The following is a 23,528-nucleotide window of genomic DNA, read 5'->3' on the forward strand; positions in this document are numbered from 1 at the left end:
TAAAAATGTGTAAAGATCTACTTTGCACCATAGCACTCATATAAAAAACCTGAAATCTATTCTTGCCACACAAAATTTGCTATCGGTCCAACTGGCATTGGGGAGTGTGGGGAGCAGGTCTTTTATAGACAACACAAGTGGCATCAATAGAGTGTGCAGGGAGGGGAGGAGAAATTTGATTTTTGAAATGAATGATAGAAAGGTAAGTCATTGTACACAGACCTCCACAAAATAGACACATTTGGGTGAAGGTTTTTCTTAATTTATATAATGTATACCTAGTATATAATAAATATTATTTAGTGAGAACCTATTTCTGGAAGGTGTGTGCAATTTTCTTTGCTTTGTTCACCAATCATTGCAGAACTGTTTGTCTTCTCTTCCTTACTGATCCTTTACGTGTCTCAGAATTTGCTCGTCAGTCCAATATTGTAATAGCATGGGGCTTCACCAAAACTATTGTACTGGAGCATTCTTGAAGTGATCAGGTTTTTAACTGACCATACACATGAACAAGATTCCCAACCTAGCTTATGCTCAAACCTGGGTACTGCTTTTGGCCAGATCTAAATGATCCCAACATTTGGAGCTCCTGATAAATTTCTACTTTGGGATGAAGCAATATCTGCACAGTAAAAAACAAAAACAGGCAGTCGTGTGCCGGGAATTTCCTGCATGAAAAGGAGACTCCATGATAGACATGGTCTAGTATAATACATAGACATATTTAAAAGCAAATATATGTAATTTACTGCATTAGGACAAAAGTCAACAACGTCCAGCATTATATCTGTCTCCCAACATCACCATTTAGGGTTAAATTTTTTGATAAAGAAATCCTTAAAGTGATACTGAAGCCTTGTTTTTTTTCATTAAAAAATAACTAACATGTCGTACTTACCTGCTCTGTGCAGTGGTTTTGCACAGAGCAGCCAGGATCCTCCTCTTCTCGGGTCACTCTTCGGCCCTTCTGGCTCCTCCCCCCTGCTTAATGCCCCCACACCAAGCAGCTTGCTATAGAGGCAGCCGAGCTGCAGCTCCATGCGTCCATTCACATTAGGAGCCGCGACCCGGCCCCGCCCCCTCTCTCCCCTCATTGGCTTTGATTGACATCCGTGGGAGCCAGTGGCATGCCGCTGCTGTCTCAGCCAATCAGGAGGGAGAGTCTCAGCCAGCCAAGTCTCTCGTGGACATCGCTGGATAAAGATGGGGCTCAGGTAAGTATTAGGGGGGTTGATGCACACAGAAGGTTTTTTAGCTTAATGCATAGAATGCCTGCTGCCTTTAGAATCACTTTAAAGTAAACTTGTCAGTAGAGAAATGTGGAGGCTGCCATCACAGACCTCCATCTGAAAATGCTAGTTCCCTGGCTATTGTGCTGGCTCTGGCTGCTTTACTTTCTGACTCTGAAGACATACGCAGTTCAGCAAAGTCAAAATCCTTTATCTGCTGACTTTAGCTGACTCTGTGTTGAAGCAATATGGTAATTGTGACAGCCAAGTCAGTGTTTTTAGGAAGAGGTCAACAGTAGCAGCCTCCATATTATTTTCATTTCAGGTTTTCAGCTTTGATGTAAGTATGCATATGCCATACCTGTGTGATCCCTTTGGCAGCTGGAAATCACTGTAGTAGTCTCTGCTACCACAGTGATTGCTGCTGTCCTGTGTCAAGCAGCTGCCCTAATGCATAGTAAACACAGGGGCCCACTCACTGTGAGCAGCTGCCATTCACAGAACACATTTTATCTAAATAAATGCAAGGCTTTTTCCATTGAAATTAGATGGAGATAGTGAATAGAGAGAATACTACAGTGATTTCCAGCTTCCACGGGCATCCCACAAGTATGACATATGCATACTTGCAATGATGCTGGCTGGACCAATGTAATTATGTTATAAAAACCATATCTGGAATTCAGCTTTAAAAACTACCAATCCCATGGTAGCTTTTGAAGCACCTTCTGTCTGTTGCCTGTATATCCCCAAAGTTTGGTTTGGAAACTGCTGAGTCTGCAGCCTATTGGATCCAGTTGCAGCTACCCAAGTACAGATTAGGACTCTCCTCTTGTGTGTTAACATTAGTAAGGGTGATATCATTGATGATCTTGCTTTTTGATGGTGGTATAAAAAGTATGGCAATTCATATGCCATATGGGCTGGGTTTCATCCTCTGTCTGGATTACATTTGGATTTGATACCTCCCTTGGTAAACTAATTTTGCAGCTTCATTTCTGCATTCAACCACAGCTACCAATGATTACATTTCAAATATGTACTCAGGTTATCAAAATGTTTTATTTTTCAGATTAGCTGACTTTATCACATAATGTTATTAAAGTGTTTGTAAACCCTTAAAATCCACTTTTTGCTATAGGTAAGCCTATAATATGGCTTACCTGTAGCTACCCCAGATATCTCCTAAACCTGCACAGTTTAGGAGATATCCCCTGTATCTGCATGTGCCGACGTCATCAGCACATGCGCACTGAAGCAATGGCACATACGTGCCATTTGCTTCAGTGAGTGTACCGTTACTGGTGAGAGTGACGTCATCGCAGCTCCGGCCAATCACAGCGCCAGAGCCCCGATACCCGGAAGTAACTCCGGGGAGAAATGTTGCCGGCTGGTGCTGTGTACGGGCACCGCAGCGAGGGCTTCAATCTCAGGTGAGTATTACATAATGAGCTAGTATGCTATGCATACTAGCTCATTGTGCCTTTGTCTTGCAGGTCTTTTTTTTTTTTTTTTTTTCCTGTAGGTTTACTACCACTTTAATCTCCTCTCTTCTGCAGTTTGTAAAGGTCATTTAACAAGGGTTTTCATACAGGCTTTTGCCCATACCAGGGAAATTAATGGGTTAATTTTAGGAGGCACTATAAGTATTTTTGCACTTGCCCTTCCCGTGGGCTCTTTGTCACCCCACTTCACAATTCTTTGACAAGTGGAAACCTGCAAAGGGTTTGGCAATCTTCTTTCTGCCCTATAGGTGACCGAGCTTGGTTCTGATTGGCTCAGATGCTCAGTGCTGTAATATGGAGAGGCAGGGCAGCCATCAGAAATGTTTGGGCCCCTTACACAGCTTTAGACCTGGGCCCCCCCGAGTCTGACCACCAACATTCCCCAGGGCTTGCCCACGGGCCATTCCACCGAAACCACACACCGGCCACCTCACCTGTACGCACTCAGCCCCCCCTGCCCCAATCGTGTATATATATGTCAGCCCCCCTCAATCTTGTATATATGTGAGCCCCCCTCAATCCTGTATATATGTCAGCCCCCCTCAATCTTGTATATATGTCAGCCCCCCTCAATCCTGTATATATGTCAGCCCCCTCAATCTTGTATATATGTCAGCCCCCCTCAATCAGCCCCCCTCAATCCTGTATATATGCCAGCCCCCCTCAATCCTGTATATATGCCAGCCCCCCTCAATCCTGTATATATGCCAGCCCCCCCTCACACCTGTTTATATGTCAGCCCCCTCATACCTGTATATATGTTAGCCCCCCCACCTGTATACATGTCAGCCCCCTCCCACACACACACCTGTATATGTCAGCCACCCCACACACACCTGTATACATGTCAGCCCCCTCCCACACACACCTGTATACATGTCGGCCCCCTCCCACACACACCTGTATACATGTCGGCCCCCTCCCACACACACCTGTATACATGTCAGCCCCCTCCCACACACACCTGTATACATGTCGGCCCCCTCCCACACACACCTGTATACATGTCGGCCCCCTCCCACACACACCTGTATACATGTCGGCCCCCTCCCACACACACCTGTATACATGTCAGCCCCCTCCCACACACACCTGTATACATGTCAGCCCCCTCCCACACACACCTGTATACATGTCAGCCCCCTCCCACACACACACCTGTATACATGTCAGCCCCCCCCACACACACACCTGTATATATGTCAGCCCCCCCCACACACACACACACCTGTATTTATATGTCAGCCCCCCCACACACACACACACACCTGTATTTATATGTCAGCCCCACCCTCACACCTGTATATATGTTAGCCCCCACACACACACCTGTATATATGTCAGCTCCCCCCCCCCACACACACACACACACACACACACACACACACACACCTGTATATATGCCAGCCACCCATCACACCTGTATATATGCCAGCCACCCATCACACCAGTATATATGTCAGCCCCCCTCACATCTGTACATATGTCAGCCCTCCTCACACCTGTATATATGTCAGCCCCCCCTCAATCCTGTATATATGTCAGCCCCCCACCTGTATACATGTCAGCCTCCTCCCACACACACACACCTGTATATATCAGCCCACACACACACACCTGTATATATGTCAGCCCCCCCCCCACACACACACCTGTATATATGTCAGCCACACACACACACACACACACCTGTATATATGTCAGCCCCCACACACACAGACCTGTATATATGTCAGCCCCCACACACACAGACCTGTATATATGTCAGCCCCCCCACACACACACCTGTATATATGTCAGCCCCCCCCACACACACACAGACCTGTATATATGTCAGCCCCCCACACACACACACACCTGTATATATGTCAGCCCCCCCCCCACACACACACCTGTATATATGTCAGCCACACACACACACACACACCTGTATACATGTCAGCCCCCACACACACAGACCTGTATATATGTCAGCCCCCCCACACACACACCTGTATATATGTCAGCCCCCCCCACACACACACAGACCTGTATATATGTCAGCCCCCCCCACACACACACACACCTGTATATATGTCATCTCCCCCCCACACACACACCTGTATATATGTCAGCCTCCCAACACCTGTATATATGCCAGCCCCCCTCACACCTGTATATATGCCAACCCCCCTCACACCTGTATATATGCCAGCCCCCCCCCCCCCCACCTGTATATATGTCAGCCCCCCCCTCACACCTGTATATATGCCAGCCCCCCCCACCTGTATATATGTCAGCCCCCCCACACACACACACAGACCTGTATATATGTCAGCCCCCCCCCCCCACACACCTGTATATATGTCAGCCCCCCCACACACCTGTATATATGTCAGCCCCCCCACACACCTGTATATATGTCAGCCCCCACACACACACACACACCTGTATATATGTCAGCCTCCCCACACACACACCTGTATATATGTCAGCCTCCCCACACACACCTGTATATATGTCAGCCTCCCCACACACACCTGTATATATGTCAGCCTCCCCACACACACACCTGTATATATGTCAGCCTCCCCACACACACACCGGTATATATGTCAGTCTCCCCACACACACACACCTGTATATATGTCAGCCTCCCCACACACACCTGTATATATGTCAGCCTCCCCACACACACCTGTATATATGCCAGCACCCCCTCACACCGGTATATATGTCACCCCCTCCTCACACCGGTATATATGTCAGCCTCCCCACACACACCTGTATATATGCCAGCCCCCCTACACCTGTATATATGTCAGCCCCCCTCCACACACACACACCTACACCTGTATATATGTCAGCCCCCCCTCCACACACACACACAGACCTGTATATATGTCAGCCCCCCACACACACAGACCTGTATATATGTCAGCCCCCCACACACACCTGTATATATGTCAGCCCCTCCCCACACACACCTGTATATATGTCAGCCTCCCCACACCTGTATATATGCTAGCCCCCCTCACACCTGTGTGTGTGTGTGTGTATGTGTGTATATATATATATATATATGTGTGTGTGTGTGTGTCAGCCCCCCTCACATCTGTATATACGCCAGCCCCCCTCACACCTGTATACATGCAAGCCCCCCCCACCTATCTATCTATATATGTACACATACACAAATGTGTAAACACACACAGGCAGGTCACACGACGGGTGCACATAGTAGCCAGAGGTGGCAGTAAAGAGCTCGATGTCTGAGCTCAATAAAACGGAGAGCAGCAGAAGCTGCAAGATCGTTTCACGGCCTCCCTTCACCCTACCTATTATATTGCTTGGTATGGGCAAAATACAGGTTCCCTTTAAAATCTTGCTAGCGTTTGACTGCCATTAATTGTGTGGAAAATATTTAGGGGATCAAAAAATGTAGCCATTTTGAGCTGGAGGTAAAGTAATGTTTTGTGAAATAGGAAAAAAATCTGATTTTTGAAAAATAAAATCTTGCAATAGTTAACTCATTTAATGTGACTAATAAAACATAATGTTGCGCCTATGGAATTGTGCACCTTAGTGAATCAACCTGTTTGTATGCTCACCATGCTTGCACTAGTCAATAGAAGATCTGGAGTCCTCCATTTCAGAATTTATCATCATACCATTCTGCATTCCAATTCTTGCCACTTACCGTGCTGTTTTATTTCACTTGTGGTGCTGAGAAGATTCGGAAAGCACAGAGCCCCTGAGTGTAGATGGGAACTCGTCAGATCTAGAAGAGCAAGCAGAGGTTGAGGAGCTGGACACCCCCTGCCTGGTTTTAGATGGTGATATCCCACAGACACCCGATCAGGAAATGTTCCTCAAACAGCACTTTGGAAATCTGTCCACCAACACTGGCCCAGGTTGTTTTGAATTCCCAGCTAAATTTTTTTTTTCACTAATGTTGTAGTCCTGTGTGTGATACTAATCATTCTTTAATGAGATGGAGAATTCCAACATGTATATTAGAGTGTTGCGGAAACTGGTTTGCAAAGTGTTTTAACGAGAACCCGTAAAGAAGGTACATATTTAATCCATATATTCACTCTAGTTGATATAATAGTGCAGCCTTACCTTGCAGGGATGGGTGTGTACTGTTATTTAGCTGCACTCTCTCCCTGAGCATAATGTAATTCCAGTGCAAGTGCCCAATAAAGGCTGATTGGAGCTTAGGGCTGATAATTGACTCATGCACACTTACAGCAAAACTTATAGGCCTCATGCACACTTACAGCAAAACTTATAGGCCTCATGCACACTTACAGCAAAACTTATAGGCCTCATGCACACTTACAGCAAAACTTATAGGCCTCATGCACATGTACAGTTTGTGGCCTAAAATCTGCGATAGTGCAAATTCCACGCTTTTTTGCCCCCACCTAGAGAGTTGCATGTGGCATGTACAGCCAGACTAAGACGTGAATGGCTGAATGCGGCAGTACTCGAGTATACGTTTTCATGCATTGGCGTAAACACAGACATGCGTATATGATGTGTTCCTCAAACGCGGAATTTCTAGATTCAGGCAATACATCATTGATAGACGTTGAAAGATGAGCAGTCCTTGAAAGGGTAGGCCCTGGGAAGAAACCCAGTTAGGTAAATTAGTATCTGGCTACATGTTGATTATAGGCCTCGTGCCCACGTAAGTTTGTGGCCTAATATCTGCGGTAACGTAAAATCCAAGCTTTTCTTTTTCAAACACTCACGGAGTGGCATGTGGCACGTACAGCCAGACTAAGACATGAAGGGCTGAATGCATCAGTACTTGGGTATAAGCAGATGCTTTCATGCATTGAGGTAAACCCAGACATGCGCGCATGATGTATTTGTCAAACGCAGAATTTCTGCATTCAGTTTATAAATCAAAGGTTCATGCATAAAAGAATCTGCTTATAACACAGTATGGCCGCTTACAGCATTCACTTCTATAGCCAGCTGTACACATCTCCTGCAACTTCCTGGGTGGGGAAAAAAAAGCTTGGATTTTATGCTACAGCAGATTTTAAGCCTCAAACCATCTGTGTGCATGAGGACAAATTTTGCTTTAATATCATCCTGACAGCACCTTTTGTTACAATTTTCAAGCACCTGTATTAGCATTGAGCTCATGAAGTAGGTGGGATTACCTTACAGCCTTACATTCAGCCTGACCCTTCTGCAACGACAGGGAGAAAATATAAGTAAATAAGCAAAATCAAGTAACACCTAAGGGATAAGGCTGCACTACTGTGTCTGTTCAATTTTGGAGATTCAGATTATTACAAATGCTAATTGGTGACTGGTTCTCTTTAAATATATTTTAGCTAACATCGGACAGCTTTATAAAATCTGCAAGAGGTTTTTCACATGGTCAGAGACAGCAAATCAGATTCCAGATGTCATTATTTATATAGATTTGAAAATCAAAGGATGTGATGCACCGTTTTGGGTTGCAAACTTTTCACAGTTCAGCTCCAGTATTCTAGTATTTGTATGTATGCCTTTCTTCTGTCCCTGCACCAGTCTCACATTGCCTGCTCCTGTGTGTGTTCCTCTGCACTTGACTGTTACTACACTTTCTCTCCTGGCATCCATCACTCCAGTGAATGATAACTGTATGTGTGAATCCTCTGTTCTAATCACAAGCCATTACAAGGATTGCCATTGCTGTTGTACGGGTTTGTGAACGTGAGCATATGTTCTCTTCCTTCTGATGCCTTCTATCACATACCATGGGGAGATGTTGGGATGAAGAAACTGCAGGTTTAAAAAAACAGATTCCTCCATCCACACAAATACGGGGCTACACTGTTGATTGCCTGCAGCCACTGAATGATGAGACATTTTTTCAACATATCTTTTTGACAGAGGTAGCTTGAACAAATGACTTCTGCTGAGCAGAGGAGCCCACACATTTATCAAAATTCAGCTTCCAAATTTTAATGAGTGTATTGCCAGTGTTAGTGTAGCCCATAGTCTTTTGTCAATCTTTTTATGGGTCCAGTATTCAAACACACACACACACACACACACACACATTTATGGTGCAGACAACTATAGCTCTCAGGTCTATGGAGACCGAAGGATTGATTTACCAAAGCTGGAGAGTGCAAAATCTGGTGCAGCTGTGCATGGTAGCCAATCGGCTTCTAACAGCTTGTTCATTAAGACCCCTTTCACACTGAAGGCATTTTTCAGGCATTTTTAGCGCTAAAAATAGCACCTGAAAAGCGCCTCTCAAGCCTCCCCAGTGTGAAAGCCAGAGTGCTTTCACACTGGGGCAGTGCTCTTGTAGGACTGAAAAAAAAGTCCTGCAAGCAGAGTCTTTGGGGCGGTGCGGGAACGGTGTATACACTGCTCCTAAACCGCCCCTGCCATTGAAATCAATGGGCAGCATTGCCGAAGCACCTGCAAAGTGCTTCGGCAGCGGCGCTTTGTGGTCACTTTTAACCCCTTGTTAACCCCTTCTTTTGGGTTAAAAGCACCCCGCTCCCGCCCGCACAGCGCCGGTAAAGCGCCGCTAAAACTAGCGGCACTTTACTGCTAACACAGCCCGTGCTTCCAGTGTGAAAGGCCTCTTAAGGTTTGGCAATAAAACCTGGAAGCTGGTTTCTATGCAGAGCTGCACCAGTCTTAGTAAATCAACCCCTAGTCTACTGCTAGGGATGGAATCCACTCATTTTCACAAACCCATTAAAATACAGTATGTCTGATTTATATCATATACTAATTTATAGTTATAATCTGAGTTTTTAAATATTCAGTTTTTACCATTTTATGGTACATACATTATTATTCAGGTTGAATCCAGATTTACTTATCTATGATGAGCAATAAAAAGTTTCATTCCAAACCTGGGCAGTTTTTCATGCTTAGCGAGTTTCAAAAGTGTCTGGTATTTACAGGTTTTTAAACAGGCTGCCATTTAAAAACAGGTTTGTATGGTTAGTGACTTGCTGATTTATGTTCACAGAGGAACCAGTCTTGACTTTGAGAACAGAAAATGCCAGCATCTCATCACGGTTTTTAGCTATGGCCCAGATACCAGCTGTCAGGTTTGTATTTTTATCTCTTATGCTTAGATCCATTGTGGTGTATGTGAGAAAGGAGGTAAAATAATCCATAGAAAGGCTTAGACATTGAAAGATGAGAGCAGGACCTGAAAGAGTAGGCTCTGAGAATAAACCCAGTTTACGCTGTTTTGGCACCACCAAGTTTATGTAGCATCTTTTTCTTTGTAGCAAAAACAAAATTCATAAATGAGTAAATGGCTACATGTTGCTGATTATAGGCCTCGTGCACATGTACAGTTTGTCGCTTAAAATCTACAGTAGCGCAAAATCCAAGCTTTTCTTTTTCCCCCTACCCAGGGAGCCAGAGGTGGCACATACACCCAGACTTAGGTCAGGTTCACATATGTGTGCCCACGGTTTCCAGCCTGGGGTTCAGTACGTTTCTGTTCACTGGTTCAGGTGCGATTCAGGTCCAAATTTTTGCCTGAATTTGCATCTGAACCGGACCCAAAAACGCACAGGACCCTTTTGGAAAGCGCACCGCAGCCACCCCAGACATGTGTGAACCGACTCCATTAAGAACCGGTCATACTTGCATTTCATGCGAATAGGATGCGGGGAAAAATGCATCCAATTCATATGTGAACCCAGAAGACATGAATGTCTAAATGCAGCAGTACTCTGGTATATGTAGATGCTTTCATGCATTGGTGTAAACACGCTGGGGCGGCTGCGGTGCGCTTTCCAAAAGGGTCCTGGTTAATATTTTTAAATTTTATTTTTTCCCTTTAAATCTGGTCACACAGTTTTGTATTATTATTTGGTTGTAAATTCAAATGTTTTTGTTTTCTTAGGAACCAGCCTGGAGTTTGTGCCACAGAAATGTCTGATCAGGAGGTCAGTCCAGACTGTAATAACCAGAACCCATTTCTGTACACCACACAAGCCAATGGATCTGACTATCAAGCAAGAAATCGCAACATAGCAGATCAAGAAGGTTCAAGCCCTTTTAAACCAACCTATCAGAGAAAGCGGAAACAGCCAGCAGAAATCAAGATGGGAAAAGCAGGGCCATTTTCCCCAGTGGTGTCCAACATGAGGAAGACACAGTCTGTACATGATCTTGTGCATGAAGGTAAATGCCCAAATAAAAATGCCTTAAGAAGAATAATATGTTCTTGCTAAGGTTTTCAACATGTATTGGTTTGCTAAGAAAGAATTGTCAATATGAAAAAGAAGGTAATTTGGTTAAATTTCTAATCACATATGGAGGCATCTTCTACACTATGCTGTAGTAAACTACAAACAAGTTACTTTCAAATACTTTGCTTTATGTGTATTGTGATAGCAGAAGGGTTGTGGTTCATAAACATCCCTGAGCCCAGTGCCCCCTACCATTGATACTCCAAAGTCCTCCTCCTGGCAGGGGTTCTAGTCTATCCGTTCTTGGAGAATTGATAATACTTACACAAATACAACTGGAGGTAATTGCAACCTCAAAATAGTTTGCATAGAACTTTAAGATGGGTCTGTAAAACTGGGTGTGGAATACAGTGATTTTTACACATTGCTTCAACATCGGCTGCCCATACTTTTAAAAGTATTACAGAACACTTAAAAATACTAGTTGCCTGACTGTGTATGACTTGAGTATGTTTCAGTCACAGTCCTGGAACAAGCATAATGTAAATGAGCGTCATAATGTCTTATACTTGTTCCAAGTACAGCATTGAAGTCAAAGCATCATACTGGCAGCCAGGGAACAAGCATTCTCCAAGGAAGAGGTCAAATATAGTGCCTTTTGGGTCAAATTCTGTCATGTAACATTGCATTTCCTAATGGTAACTTAAAAAGTATATGTCACCAGGCAGCAGGACCAGTGGTTGGTAAAGAGTGAGTGTTTTTTTTTTTTTTTTTTGTTTTTTTTTAAAGCCTAGAATGCAACAGCAGTAATGATTGTTTGTGGCCATCCCCTCTTTAACTTTTAAGAAATCTTTACTGTGCTGCTTTCATCTAAATGCCCAATATGTGAATACTTAAAGTGGTATTAAACCTGAAAGCAAACATTTATTATATTGCAGCTTACCAATTCTTAGATGTGGTGGCTGCATTGGCTTTCTTTTTAGGCTTTCTCTCCTTTATTTTCACTTGGTGATCTGGCCAGTAAGTCTGTTATTTTTCAACAAAACAAGCTGTTACCACTTACCACTATTTACCACTGACAAGGGGTGCTTACACGGTCAGTTTTATTTATGTAAAACCTTTATCCCAAATGGGAAAAAAAAACTGTTTGCTGCAACTGCTTATAAAGTGTTAGCTGGCTTCAACTTGTTTATTGTATCTATATCTAACACTACCCTCCCTCTAGACTAACAATGCCACCGTCCAAAAGTGTCTCTGTTGCTCCTTCATTCAGAATGTAGGCATTGCTTTGACAAAAAAAAAAAAGGAAGCTGATTGGTTTTTATGCAGAGCTGCACCACATTTTGCACTCTCCAGTTTTAGTAAATCAACCCCAAAGTGTATTACTGGCCAGATCACCAGGTGAAAACGGAGGGGAAGAAAAAGCCTAAAAAAAGGAAAAATCATGCAGCCACTATATCTAATGATTGGCAGGCTGCAATATATTACACTTTTGATTTGGGGTTTATTACCGCTTTAATTGTGCAACAGGGACAGCTAAATGTTGATAAAAATATGGTTTCTTTAACCCCTTGACCGCTGGAAGATTTACAGTGTGTTGCTTTCACTAAGGGTTGTGTTGGATTTTATTCCCTGCTTCACAAAATCCAACACTTCCCCGCTGACAGGACGGAGCTCTGCATTATTTACATATGCAGGGCTCCGTCCAGTGTGTCTTCTCGCTGATCAGCGATTGTCGGTGGTCATCCATTGGCCAGCACTCGCTGATCGGCTTCTGCTTGACTAATTGCAGCAGAAGCGGGGCGCGCCCCCCTACCCGGAAGTGCAGAATCGTGTGTGTGTGTATATATACGTGATTCTGCACACAGCGGCCGCCCTGTAGCAGTAAAGCTACAATAGGGCGGTCGTTAACTGGTTAATAACTTTTCTTTTTTGCTCTAATATATTTGCAGTAAAAATGCGTCCTCAAACTCAGACTGCAGCAGAAAAGGAGCAGAAAGCCAGTCATCGTCGGACCTTGCCAGCTACACTGATGAAAGTGGAGTGTCAGCCTTCACCCTTCCAAGTCAAGGATGTAAAATCATCTAGAGGCAGGTCCTACATGAACCCAACAACAAGTTCAATTGCCAAGATCTCCAGGAGTGTCTCTGTTGGAGAAAACTTAAACCTCGGGGACACACAGGAGCCATCAGTTGGTTCAGATGGAAAGCAAATCCTTTGTGAAGCAGATGTGGGCATTGTATCTAACACAGATGCTGAGAAGAGCAATCCAGCAATAAAGGACAATGCAGCTTTTAAACCTCTTTTGCAGCCTAGTGCAAACAACTCTTCACCAAAGACATTTCAGTCAAAGAACCGGGCACATTTGACTTTGGATATTGGAAAGCCTCTACCTGATCGACCATTGCTTTCCTTTAGTAGAAGCAGAAGCACATTGGATATGGAGTCTCCAAGATCACCTAAATCACCAGGGTGTAGCTGGAAACCTAGATTATCTTTTACAGAATTAGCTTGTCGTACTGACAATCAAGTTTCTGGAGGAAGTGAGCAAGGTCTGTTAGAAAGCCCTGTTTATACGAAAGGGAGTCCTGAAGAGGTCAGCCCTATTAACACCAAGATGAACCCATCTCAAGACAAAATAGACTTCAGCTCAGACATCATTAAACCTATCACAAGAGGTAGAGCTTCTACTATTGGCCACACTCCAGACAATCATTCAGGACTGTGTCCTGTTGAAACCATTAGACCCAGATCTCCCTCACTCAATGCAGCATCAACTCTGAACTCAGGTGGGCAAAGAGGTCCACCCCTGGTGGTATCTCCCTTTCTGTCTGCTATTTGTGTGGGTGACCTCCCAGCTCCATCTCATCTTTCTTCGTCCAGTCTCTGGCCTGTTTCGTCCTGTTCACACCTGTCTTGTTCCATAAGCCATCCCAAAAATGGTGAGGCATGTGATTTTAATATCCCTTTATTTCCTTGGTTAACTTTGGGATATCGGATTACTTTTTCAACAGTTTTGTATTTATTAGGGCATTCCAGACCTGTTATCCAAGTGTGATGTTTGTGCCAATAATATACTATCAGCTTAAAGTGGAACTTTAGTCAGAAAATTAAGTCCTGTTAGAACACTTCAGGCTTGCCCCTTTTGCAGGTATACAGTGCCTTGATAAAGTATTCATACCCCTTGAAATTTTCCACATTTTGTCATGTTACAGCCAAAACCGTAAATTAATTTTATGTAGTAAACCAACACAAATTGGCACATAATTGTGAAGTGGAAGGAAATTGATAAATGGTTTTCCAAATTTTTTACAAATATGTGAAAAGTGTGGCGTGCATTTGTATTCAGACCCCCTGAGTCAATACTTTGTAGAACCACCTTTCACTGCAATTACAGTTGTAAGTCTTTTTAGGTATGTCTCTACCAGCTTTGCACATCTAGAGTGACATTTGTGCCCATTCTTCTTTGCAAAATAGCTCAAGCTCTGCCAGGTTGGATGGAGAACGTCTGTCAACATCAATTTGCAAGTCTTGCCACAGATTTTCAATTGGATTTAGGTCTGGACTTTGACAGGGCCATTCTAACACATGAATATGCTTTGATCTAAACCATTCCATTGTAGCTCTGGCTGTATGTTTAAGGTTGTTGCCCTGCTGGAAGGTGAACCTCTGCCGCAGTCTCAAGTCTTTTGCAGACTCTAACAGATTTTCTTCTAAGATTGCCCTGTATTTGGCTCCATTCATCTTCCCATCAACTCTGACCAGCTTCCCTGTCCCTGCTGAAAAAAGCAACCCCACAACATGATACTATCACCACACCTCACGGTGGGAATGGTGTGTTCAGGGTGATGTGCAGTGTTAGTTTTCCGCCACACATAGCGTTTGGCTTTTAGGTCAGAAAGTTCAATTTCTTTCTCATCTGACCAGAGCACCTTCTTCCACGTTTTCTGTGTCCCCCACATGGCTTCTCGCAAGATGCAAACAGGATTACTTTTGGCTTTCTTTCAACAATGGCTTTCTTCTTGCCACTCTTCCATAAAGGGCAGATTTGTGGCGTGCATGACTAATAGTTATCCTGTGGACAGATTCTCCCATCTGAGCTGTGGATCTCTGCAGTTCCTTCAGAGTTACCAGGGGCCTCTTGGCTGCTGGTGGCCTGTCAGTTTAGGTGGATGGCTGTGTCTTGGTAGGTTTGCAGTTGTGCCATACTCTCTTTCCATTTTCAGATGATGGATTGAACAGTGGTCTGTAAGATTTTCAAAGATTGGGATATTTTTTATAACCTAATCCCGCTTTAAACTTCTCCACAACTTTATCCCTGACCTGTCTGGTGTGTTCCTTGGCCTTCATTATGCTGTTTGTTCACTAAGGTTCTCTAACAAACATTTTAGGGCTTCACAGAACAGCTGTATTTATACTGAGATTAAATTGCACTCATTTGGACTCTACTTACTAATTAGGTGACTTCTTCAATTGTTTCCTCTAGATTTTAGTTAGGGGTAGCAGAGTAAAGGGGACTGAATACAAATGCATGTCACACTTTTCAGATGTTTATTTGTAAAAAAAAAAAAAAAAAATTGAAAATCATCTATCAGTTTCCTTCCACTTTACACTTATGTGCCACTTTGTGTTGGTCTGTCACATAAAATCCCAATAAAATACGTTTGTTTTTGGTTGTAAGATGACATGTGGAAAATTTCAAGGGGTATGAATACTTCAAGGCACTGTAGCTATGTAAAACATTAAAAATAAGCTCCTTTACTGTTTAAAATGTAGTAATACACTGACTCACCCTGCTCTGCACATGTTCAGTTGCTCTCTATTTTTAGGCACTGTGCCAAATTTGTAGAGGCCGATCTGCTGACAGCCTAAAGATTTACTGCTGTTTAGGGGCTCTGAGCTTCAGCAAAAGGGCAGCCTCCAGCAAGAAGAAACTGGCTATTTACAACACACACTCATTTTGGTAGCATAATTATTAAATATTGGAATGTACTTTCATTGCTAAAGAACATTATTTTTATCCAGCTGTTATGGGTAAAGTTCCACTTTATCTAGCAGAGTTACTAAAAAACAGATTCATATTTTCTGATCTGACTCTTTCTTCATTTATAGTGTTCTTATAACTACCTCCAGTTCTCACTGTGTGTTTTCAGCATATCTGTCTAATGGTTTGTTTCGTTCTGTCATCATCGTGTCATAATATTGTCTTATGTTTTCAGTAGAAGGATTTGTGCATGTACTTGCAGAAGATGTATTGCACAGCTGTTGGGTCTCGAGTGTATGTGTGTGCACACTTCTTCTATAGGATTATTGTAGCTGGCAGCCTTGTGGGCAGCTCTGTCAATTAAAATAGGGGGGAAAATGCAGTAAGTCAAATTTACTTTAAATAAAGTGACCAAACTTATGGAAAGAAGTACATTGTAAGTGGTGGAAATGTGCTCACCTGTCAAACTGCTAAAAGGTTATGTCACCAAAAATGATATTTTATTTATAAGTGGATAATGCTGGGCTGAATCTGAGCATGACTTCCACTATTTCTTGAAGACTAGAAATCGAGTCCTGCGGACTGACAAGAGTCCCCCTCACCCTAATTATTTCACTGTGGTAATTCACTCTTTCTACTGCGTTCTATGTAATGGTAAATATATGAAAAGTCCAACAAGGAGAACAGGACCCCATTTAAAGCCTTTGAGATCATTTAGAGTGAACATGTGCTCCGACCATGCAGACTGAAACAGGTTCACTTTAAAGCTGGATTCTACATCCTCTTGTACTCGATGTCTCTTCACCCCCCTGCAGTTCCATTTGCTGCTGGGAGCACAGAGAAGCCCTGTGTAAACTTTAAAGCCTGGTACACACCAGCAGTTTCTTTTATGTTCAACCCAGCGTGCTGAACAAAAAAAAAAAAAAATGAAGAGTTCGGGAGGTGCCCCTGTACTAAGTTGTCAATGTTAGTACAGCGATCTCCCCCGCTAAGCTATTATGTTCTGACAGGGGGATGCCCCCCTGCCAGAACACACCAGTCAGCACATCAGAAGCCGATTGGCAGAGCCTTAAACAAAAACCGGACGTTTGGCCGGATTCTGTTGGACCAGCTGCCATACAATCGGGCCAAATGTCATCTGGTTTCTACTGAATCGCCCAATATTTGGCCCTGTCAATTCTAACTCGGAGAGCTGGGAAGACTCTCCCCACCCCCATATAATGTGACAGTGCTGATGCCTGAGCAACAATTACTAAGCAGCAGTGCTGTCGTGTTGGAGGAAGGGGAGTTATTTTCTTGATCCTTTATACCCAAAAGTATTAGTATTTCTCTCTGTTCCTGGTGGTGTATAGATTGTCAGGGGAGTGAAGGGCAGGTAAGTATATTCAGGTGGGTGGCCCAACATTTAAAGTGAACCTTTTGCTTTGCCCTGCATGAGCAAAGCACAGTTACTCTTTTAAGTACGTATAGAGATCAGTTTGTGCTTTCCTTTTATTCCTCTATGGAAATGAGTGTGAATGCATAAAACACATTTCAAAACCATATGCACTAGCCCTAAGATACCCGAGATGACAGTATGATACAGCCTGCCAGTGACTGTTTAGAGCTAAAGTATACATCTTTGGTAGACTGACCCTTTTTTTTTTTCCTATGTATACTGTATATATATTCTAGTTACGTTGTGCATAGATTAGCATTATAACCGGCGCTGTTTAAAATATATAATAATACGCATTGCTTTTTTCTATTTTTCAGCACAACCAGTCAGCTTTCAACAGTGTGAAATAATTGCTTCAGAATTACAGGACAGCTTAAGGAGAGCCCTCAGTCTCTATCGATCGGTAGGTCACTGTCCTCTGTTTCCTTACACATTTTTGTATTGTTGTAGAAATACATAATACATGCAACTTCAAATAACATAGCAATAATGTAATAATCATGAATAATATAAAATAATTAATCCAAAGTGGCAACCAAAGTTTGTATCCAATTAAAATCATTTCTTTGAGTTTTGTGTAGAGCAGAGAAGGATTAGAACCTTTTGTCTTGTGGTTATTGGTCAGTGGAGGCCCATTGGGGAAGTTTTTCTTCCCTTCCTGCTCTGTTAGTCGCTATCACTGGTTAATAAGAATTGAGGAGACATTTTCTTAACTGGTATCACAGACATCAACCAAATTTTCACAAGTTGAAACCCTTCTCCACTTCATACAAAAGAATAAAATCACTTTGGTCTGATGTTGACCTTTTACAGCGCTAAAAAACTAGATAACGCCTATATAAAATGTATATGGTTTGTTTGCTTCCCACAGGTGACAACCGCTGACCCTAAAACAACTCAGGACCGATGCAAGATGGCAGGCCTTCTGACTGAAACCTTTGGCATTGTGAAGAGAGAGTTGGATTCCTTACAAGAGAGTCCAACGGATATAGGCGAAGGCTCGTCTCCAGAACTAGAGTACAGAGAAAACCTTGAACTTCAGGTGGATGGTGACGCTTCAGCTGCTCATGGCTCTCAGCAGCTGGGGGATGATAAGACTCTTGCCCTGTTGCAGCAATACTCAGAACTTTTACTGCAAGCAGTAGAGAAGAGGATGGATAAGAAACTCTAAGCTACCTCTGGGTTGCAGAGTTTTGGGTCAGTGTTCAAGAAGAGTGTTCTGCATCAAATGCACTGCAAGCCAAAAAGCTTTTTTTAAAGTCTTTGAAACACTACCATAAACTTTAAGGTGTACATTTTGTCATTTAAATCCACAAAACCAGCAACCCGGGGTTAATGCTGGTATGGATCTGTTCCAGCAACCCCTTCAGACCAGCAGCACTTGAGGTCTTTAGTAATGGTCCCATTTTTGGCTTGGGCCAGTTGTACGTTCTGTTTCTGCTTCTAGTCGCTTGCAGATGTGCAGAACTTTTAAGGATCATTTTAACCCTGTTATAAAAAAAACAAAAAAAATCCTTGAACTGAGTATTATATTCTTTGCTTTATATATTTTAAGTTATTGATTTAAATGTTTTATGTTTCATATGTTTTGCTCCCTCAAGAGTTTGTCCTGTGATACTGTTTTATTTCTTTTATTTGTGCGTGGGCAGAAGCCAACCTTTTTACATCTGTTACAACCTGTTTTGGCAAAGGATCGTGGGAGGAGTTGCACAAGATGTCTTCTTCTGCCTTAACCGACTGATTGTCCACAGCAGAGGTGCCCATTTTGTAGAAGACCGTGCCCCCCCCAGACTGTTTTCAATGTAGCAGTTAACCAGAATGTCGCTGATGGACATATTCTCAGGATCTTCAAAATGGCTGCCCGGCTGTGTGTCAACAGATCACTGTATGTGCTATCACTACAATATCCATCACTTCGCTCAGGGATCTTCAATCTACGGCCCTCTAGCTGTTGCTGAACTACACGTCTCATGAAGCATTGTAAGAAACTGATATTCACAGACATGACTAGGCATGATGGGAATTGTAGTTCCTGAACAACTGGAGGGCCATCGTTTGAAGACCCCTGACTTAGTTGAAAGAGTTTACATTGTTTAATCATTTTAATGCTTCCTGTTTTCCATGTTGTGGAATTTTTTTAGTTATAGCAGGCATAGTTAAGTTAAATTAACTTAACTGTGCAGTGAAAACCCTTTGGCAATTTTATTCTCTGTGACCTGTATAGAAAGGCCTACCATTTCTTTAAGCTTTAGCCTGGGGCCTCTTTTTTTTTTCCCTTCTCATTTTGTGACCTGACAATTTACACAGTTCCAGCTACGGTTTGTTTTTTGTTTTTTTCAATCTAAAACAATCATAATTAACCTGTTCTGCTAACAATTAAAACTCTGCATGTTTACACCTTATTTTGAGGGGATATGCACTTTAAAAAATATTAAGTGTAAAGTTATTTCATAGGATGTCTGATGATAAATAGGGGTTTATAGGCTATACCAAAATGTCACCCCCTGCTCTCAGGGTAAGTAATATTGAATTTTCCTCTCCTGCTCTTTATAGTAAGGGTTGTCCTTCCTGCTGTATATACAACCACTTGAGAGGTTAAAATCCAGCCAAGCTATTTGGTGAGGCTTATATCAATTGTATCTGCTTAGCAGTTCCTCTTCTATGAGTACTATAGATGGATACTATAATTCTGTTGGTCAATGCCTCATCTATCCGGAAGCAGTATCGGGATGGACCCAGAATCCTTTGCTGGCTTCCTGTAAAGTCAAATGTCCTAACGTGTTAAAAAAAAAAAGTCTACTACATATTGCAAGGATACTACTTTTTGCATCTGTTTTGAATACAACACAAACACTTTCCTTATTGAAAAGACCTGCAGATGAATGAAGTCAGCTCAGTGGTTGTTAATGCAGCCAAACTATCACCGTTGTGTCACTAGATGTGCAAAGCTGGTTGTGTTTGCTTTCATAACCTGCTTAATGTTGGCAGAAGGAAAAGTTGTTCTAGGAGCCCCAGGGAAGAGATTCTTATTAACTTTTCAGACCCCATATTCATCTTGCAATTGAATGTAGTTGAACAGCACACAAACGGTCCAAAAAAAAAAAAAGGGTACCCAGGTAAATGGTAACTTTTGTTGCGATTCTAAGTATGTTTTTTAGAAAAGTTGATGATTTATAGTTAGCAAGTGTTCGACTGTATTATCAGATGTTGTTTTCTAAGAAAGTGTATGGGTATGTGCAATGGTTTCATAATAGGTTGCGGCTTCCAGAATCTGTACTATGCATAATTGGCGTAATGTCACTTCTGCTGGTCTGAAAGGGTTCAAATGAGGCTGGTCCTCTAACAAGTCAGTAGGGGTGGGTTTTCTAGGTCATGAAGAATTTTTTGTTTTTATGTGCGTGAACTCTTTTTTTTACATTTTGAACCCCTTTTATCCCAGAGTGGTTTTAAATTGGAGAGAGTAAAACACATTTTGATTTGTCTTTATTTATTGGGTCCCAGAGTTTATAGAGGTAATTAGAGTAAAAGTGTGAAAGGAGTTGAATATTTAGGAATTTTTCTTAAATGGATGTGTCCTCATAGTTGCTACTATTTGCTATGCAATTAAAACCTGGTTATCATAACCAGATCCATAACGCTTACGGCTGGGTTCACACTGCAGACGGATGCGGCTGACAGCAGGGGTCTGGTGCGTCCCTGTTCTCTGTTTCAGGGACGAATCAGGCCTGGATTTTTTGGCTGAATTCGGACCTGAAAGATGCACAGGACCCCTGTGCAGTTCGCTCCGTAGCCACTCCGGAGATGTGTGAACGGCTCCATTGAGAGCCTGTCACAATCTCCTGTCATGCGAATTGGATGCGGAGAAATCCGCATCCAATGTGCACTAGTGGGAACACAGCCTACATCTCCAGTCAATGGAAAACTGGATAAGAATGGCACATGTGTACCCCGCCTCTTTGCCATGACCTAGTTCAAGCTTTTGCCCATGTGTAAGAGTCCCAAGTGTCTTTTCACTAAAAGAGCAGTGTCCTCAGAAATACAGATCTTTCTGCTACTTTCTTTCTTGGAATTAATCTGTACTAGTTTACGTTCGCCCTGAGCTTATCAGGAAACTGAGCCATTTTACTGTATATAGAAACTCCCTCCCCGACCCATGCAAACAAAAATAAGCTTTTAGAATGTTTACATCTGTGGTATGTCAGGCAATGTCCCCGGTTTCTCCTCTAATAAGAGGGAAGACCATATATATACAGTATTGCAGGCTAAACCATAGAGCTATAGGTTAATGAGTCTTTACCACCAAAAGATGATATGGAAAACATGGCTTCTTCATCACAAAGTGGATGCCAGCAAGCTTAAAGGTCACATCTGTTACATGGAAGAGGTCATTGATGCCAATAACTGTATTAGCAATGTACATAGTGTAAGATAAGCTTCTCCTAAAAATAAAAGGTCTTTAGATTGTCGAGCAGATGTGAATATACAGCTTGGAGCATGGAAAAACATGCATGATGTCTTTTGAGAATTATTTAGTTCATGAACAAATTGCATGTACTTAATTTATCTTAAGCACCAAAGCAGTCATGGGCAACCTGTGGCACCCCAGCTAAAGGGAAGCAAAGCATCTGTGTTGGAAGTCCCTGGTGAAAGTAGACATTTCGCAACACACAGGCTGCATACTAGTTCCAGGGTAGAAGTTCAACTTTTAAGTCAGATTACTACCATGGAATTAATGCACAATTTTTTAATTTATGAAAATGCACCTTCCATCTGAGGCACTGATCAGATGTTTTCCTCAGTGACACCATTCCTTTAGGATTTGTACATGAGCATCAGCTTGTATTAGTGTAGTGTACACATAACTTTTACATAACTTTTACATATCTTTTGCAAAGCTATCTGCAAGCTTCAAGCAGCTTTCTTGAACATTTCAGTGCTGACTCTGGGGAAATAAAAAAAAAACTTCTTTTGGAGTGGGGCCACGTGTGCAGTGAAAGGGTTAAATGGTCCTCTAGGGTACCGGCAAAAACAATTTTACTTACCCCATCCTCTTCTCCTGCATGCTCCCTCTGCTGCAAGCCTGATCACCACAGACTCTCCCTTCTATGCTTTAGCAGTCGCAGGCCCCTGACCTCACCCAGTACAATGCAGGGTTTGAGGCCCTGCACTGGATATGGGGACGCAGAGGGACAGTCCACCGCTGGAGTGTAGGGCTAGAGGAGACCACCTGCTGTTGGGGGAGCAGGGTATTAGGTAAGTAAAACTTGCTTTTTCCAAGTACCCTATATCTAAATGAGCACCCTATACCTAAAGTAACCCCACTGCAAAGAGAGATTTTTTTTTTCTTCTTTTCCTGATATTATATTGCCCATTAGCAATAGTTTGGGAATGTTAAACACAGATCATAACAGAGTGCTTGGTGTCAATTTAAACAAGCTGCCCATAGACTTTCAACAAGTTTCAAGCTGTGTTGAAGCACACTGAAACTCGGCCAGCTAGCAGCTTGCACTAGAGCTGGCTGACATAACGTTCCCAAACTGACACTGAATGGCGCTGCCTGACTTGACGAACATTTTGAAAAGGATTTTAAATGGCTTTCTGAACGTGTTCTACACTTGTACAAACTAAAGGCTGTGTGTACAAGGCCCTAACAGTGTTCCAGCATGCTTAGATGGGGTCCCATGGTTTCTGTTATTGTATCAAGCCACACCTAGCAACCCATTGCCCCAAAGTGCTCCATTGTTCACTTCTACAGTTACCGTTTATAGAACAGCCTTTACATACACCAGAATTCTGAAAGTACAACTTTTATACTTTGATATAGGGGAGGAGGTCATATTTTTGAACAGTTTTTTTAATTGTTTGGAGCAATTATGTTATGTTTGTTTTTTGCACTGTGATCTGCCTCTTCTTCTTATTTACAAGGAGGCCGAGGCAATTTTTTAACTGTTCCTTTGTACTTCATGTCTTAATTTCAATAAAAGTGTGAATCTTTTAGACCTCTGCGCTTAATGTGTTTATTCAATTGTAAAGCTATTTTTATAAATATAAAAAAAAATATAATAGTAATGTTCTAATTCAGTATGGAAGTTTAAAGTGCAGTAAGCCCTAGCAGCCAATCAGATTGCAGTCTAATCGCTTAGAGATTATTGTTGAGTGTTTTCTGTGGGTTACTGGTCTATACACATAGCTTTTTGGCTT

At 42.5% G+C, this 23,528-nt stretch overlaps 1 protein-coding gene across 2 annotated transcripts in view; it reads left to right on the forward strand.

Moving 5' to 3' along the window:
• MAPKBP1 (mitogen-activated protein kinase binding protein 1) overlaps positions 1-23,326 on the forward strand; it is a 255,393-nt gene extending 232,067 nt beyond the window's left edge. The window contains exons 26-31 of one of the 2 annotated variants that reach the window (XM_073609140.1): positions 6,451-6,630; positions 9,723-9,804; positions 10,617-10,897; positions 12,858-13,694; positions 17,645-17,730; positions 18,199-23,326. In XM_073609140.1, the coding sequence (XP_073465241.1) occupies positions 6,451-6,630; positions 9,723-9,804; positions 10,617-10,897; positions 12,858-13,694; positions 17,645-17,730; positions 18,199-18,498 (1,766 nt within the window). In that variant the 3' untranslated portion in view covers positions 18,499-23,326. The remainder of the gene's footprint in view (positions 1-6,450; positions 6,631-9,722; positions 9,805-10,616; positions 10,898-12,857; positions 13,695-17,644; positions 17,731-18,198) is intronic. The other variant, XM_073609141.1, reaches the window with a different exon arrangement.
• Positions 23,327-23,528: the final 202 nt, after the last annotated feature.

This window comes from Aquarana catesbeiana, linkage group LG13 (assembly GCF_042186555.1).
Source record: "Aquarana catesbeiana isolate 2022-GZ linkage group LG13, ASM4218655v1, whole genome shotgun sequence".
Classification (NCBI taxonomy): domain Eukaryota; kingdom Metazoa; phylum Chordata; class Amphibia; order Anura; family Ranidae; genus Aquarana; species Aquarana catesbeiana.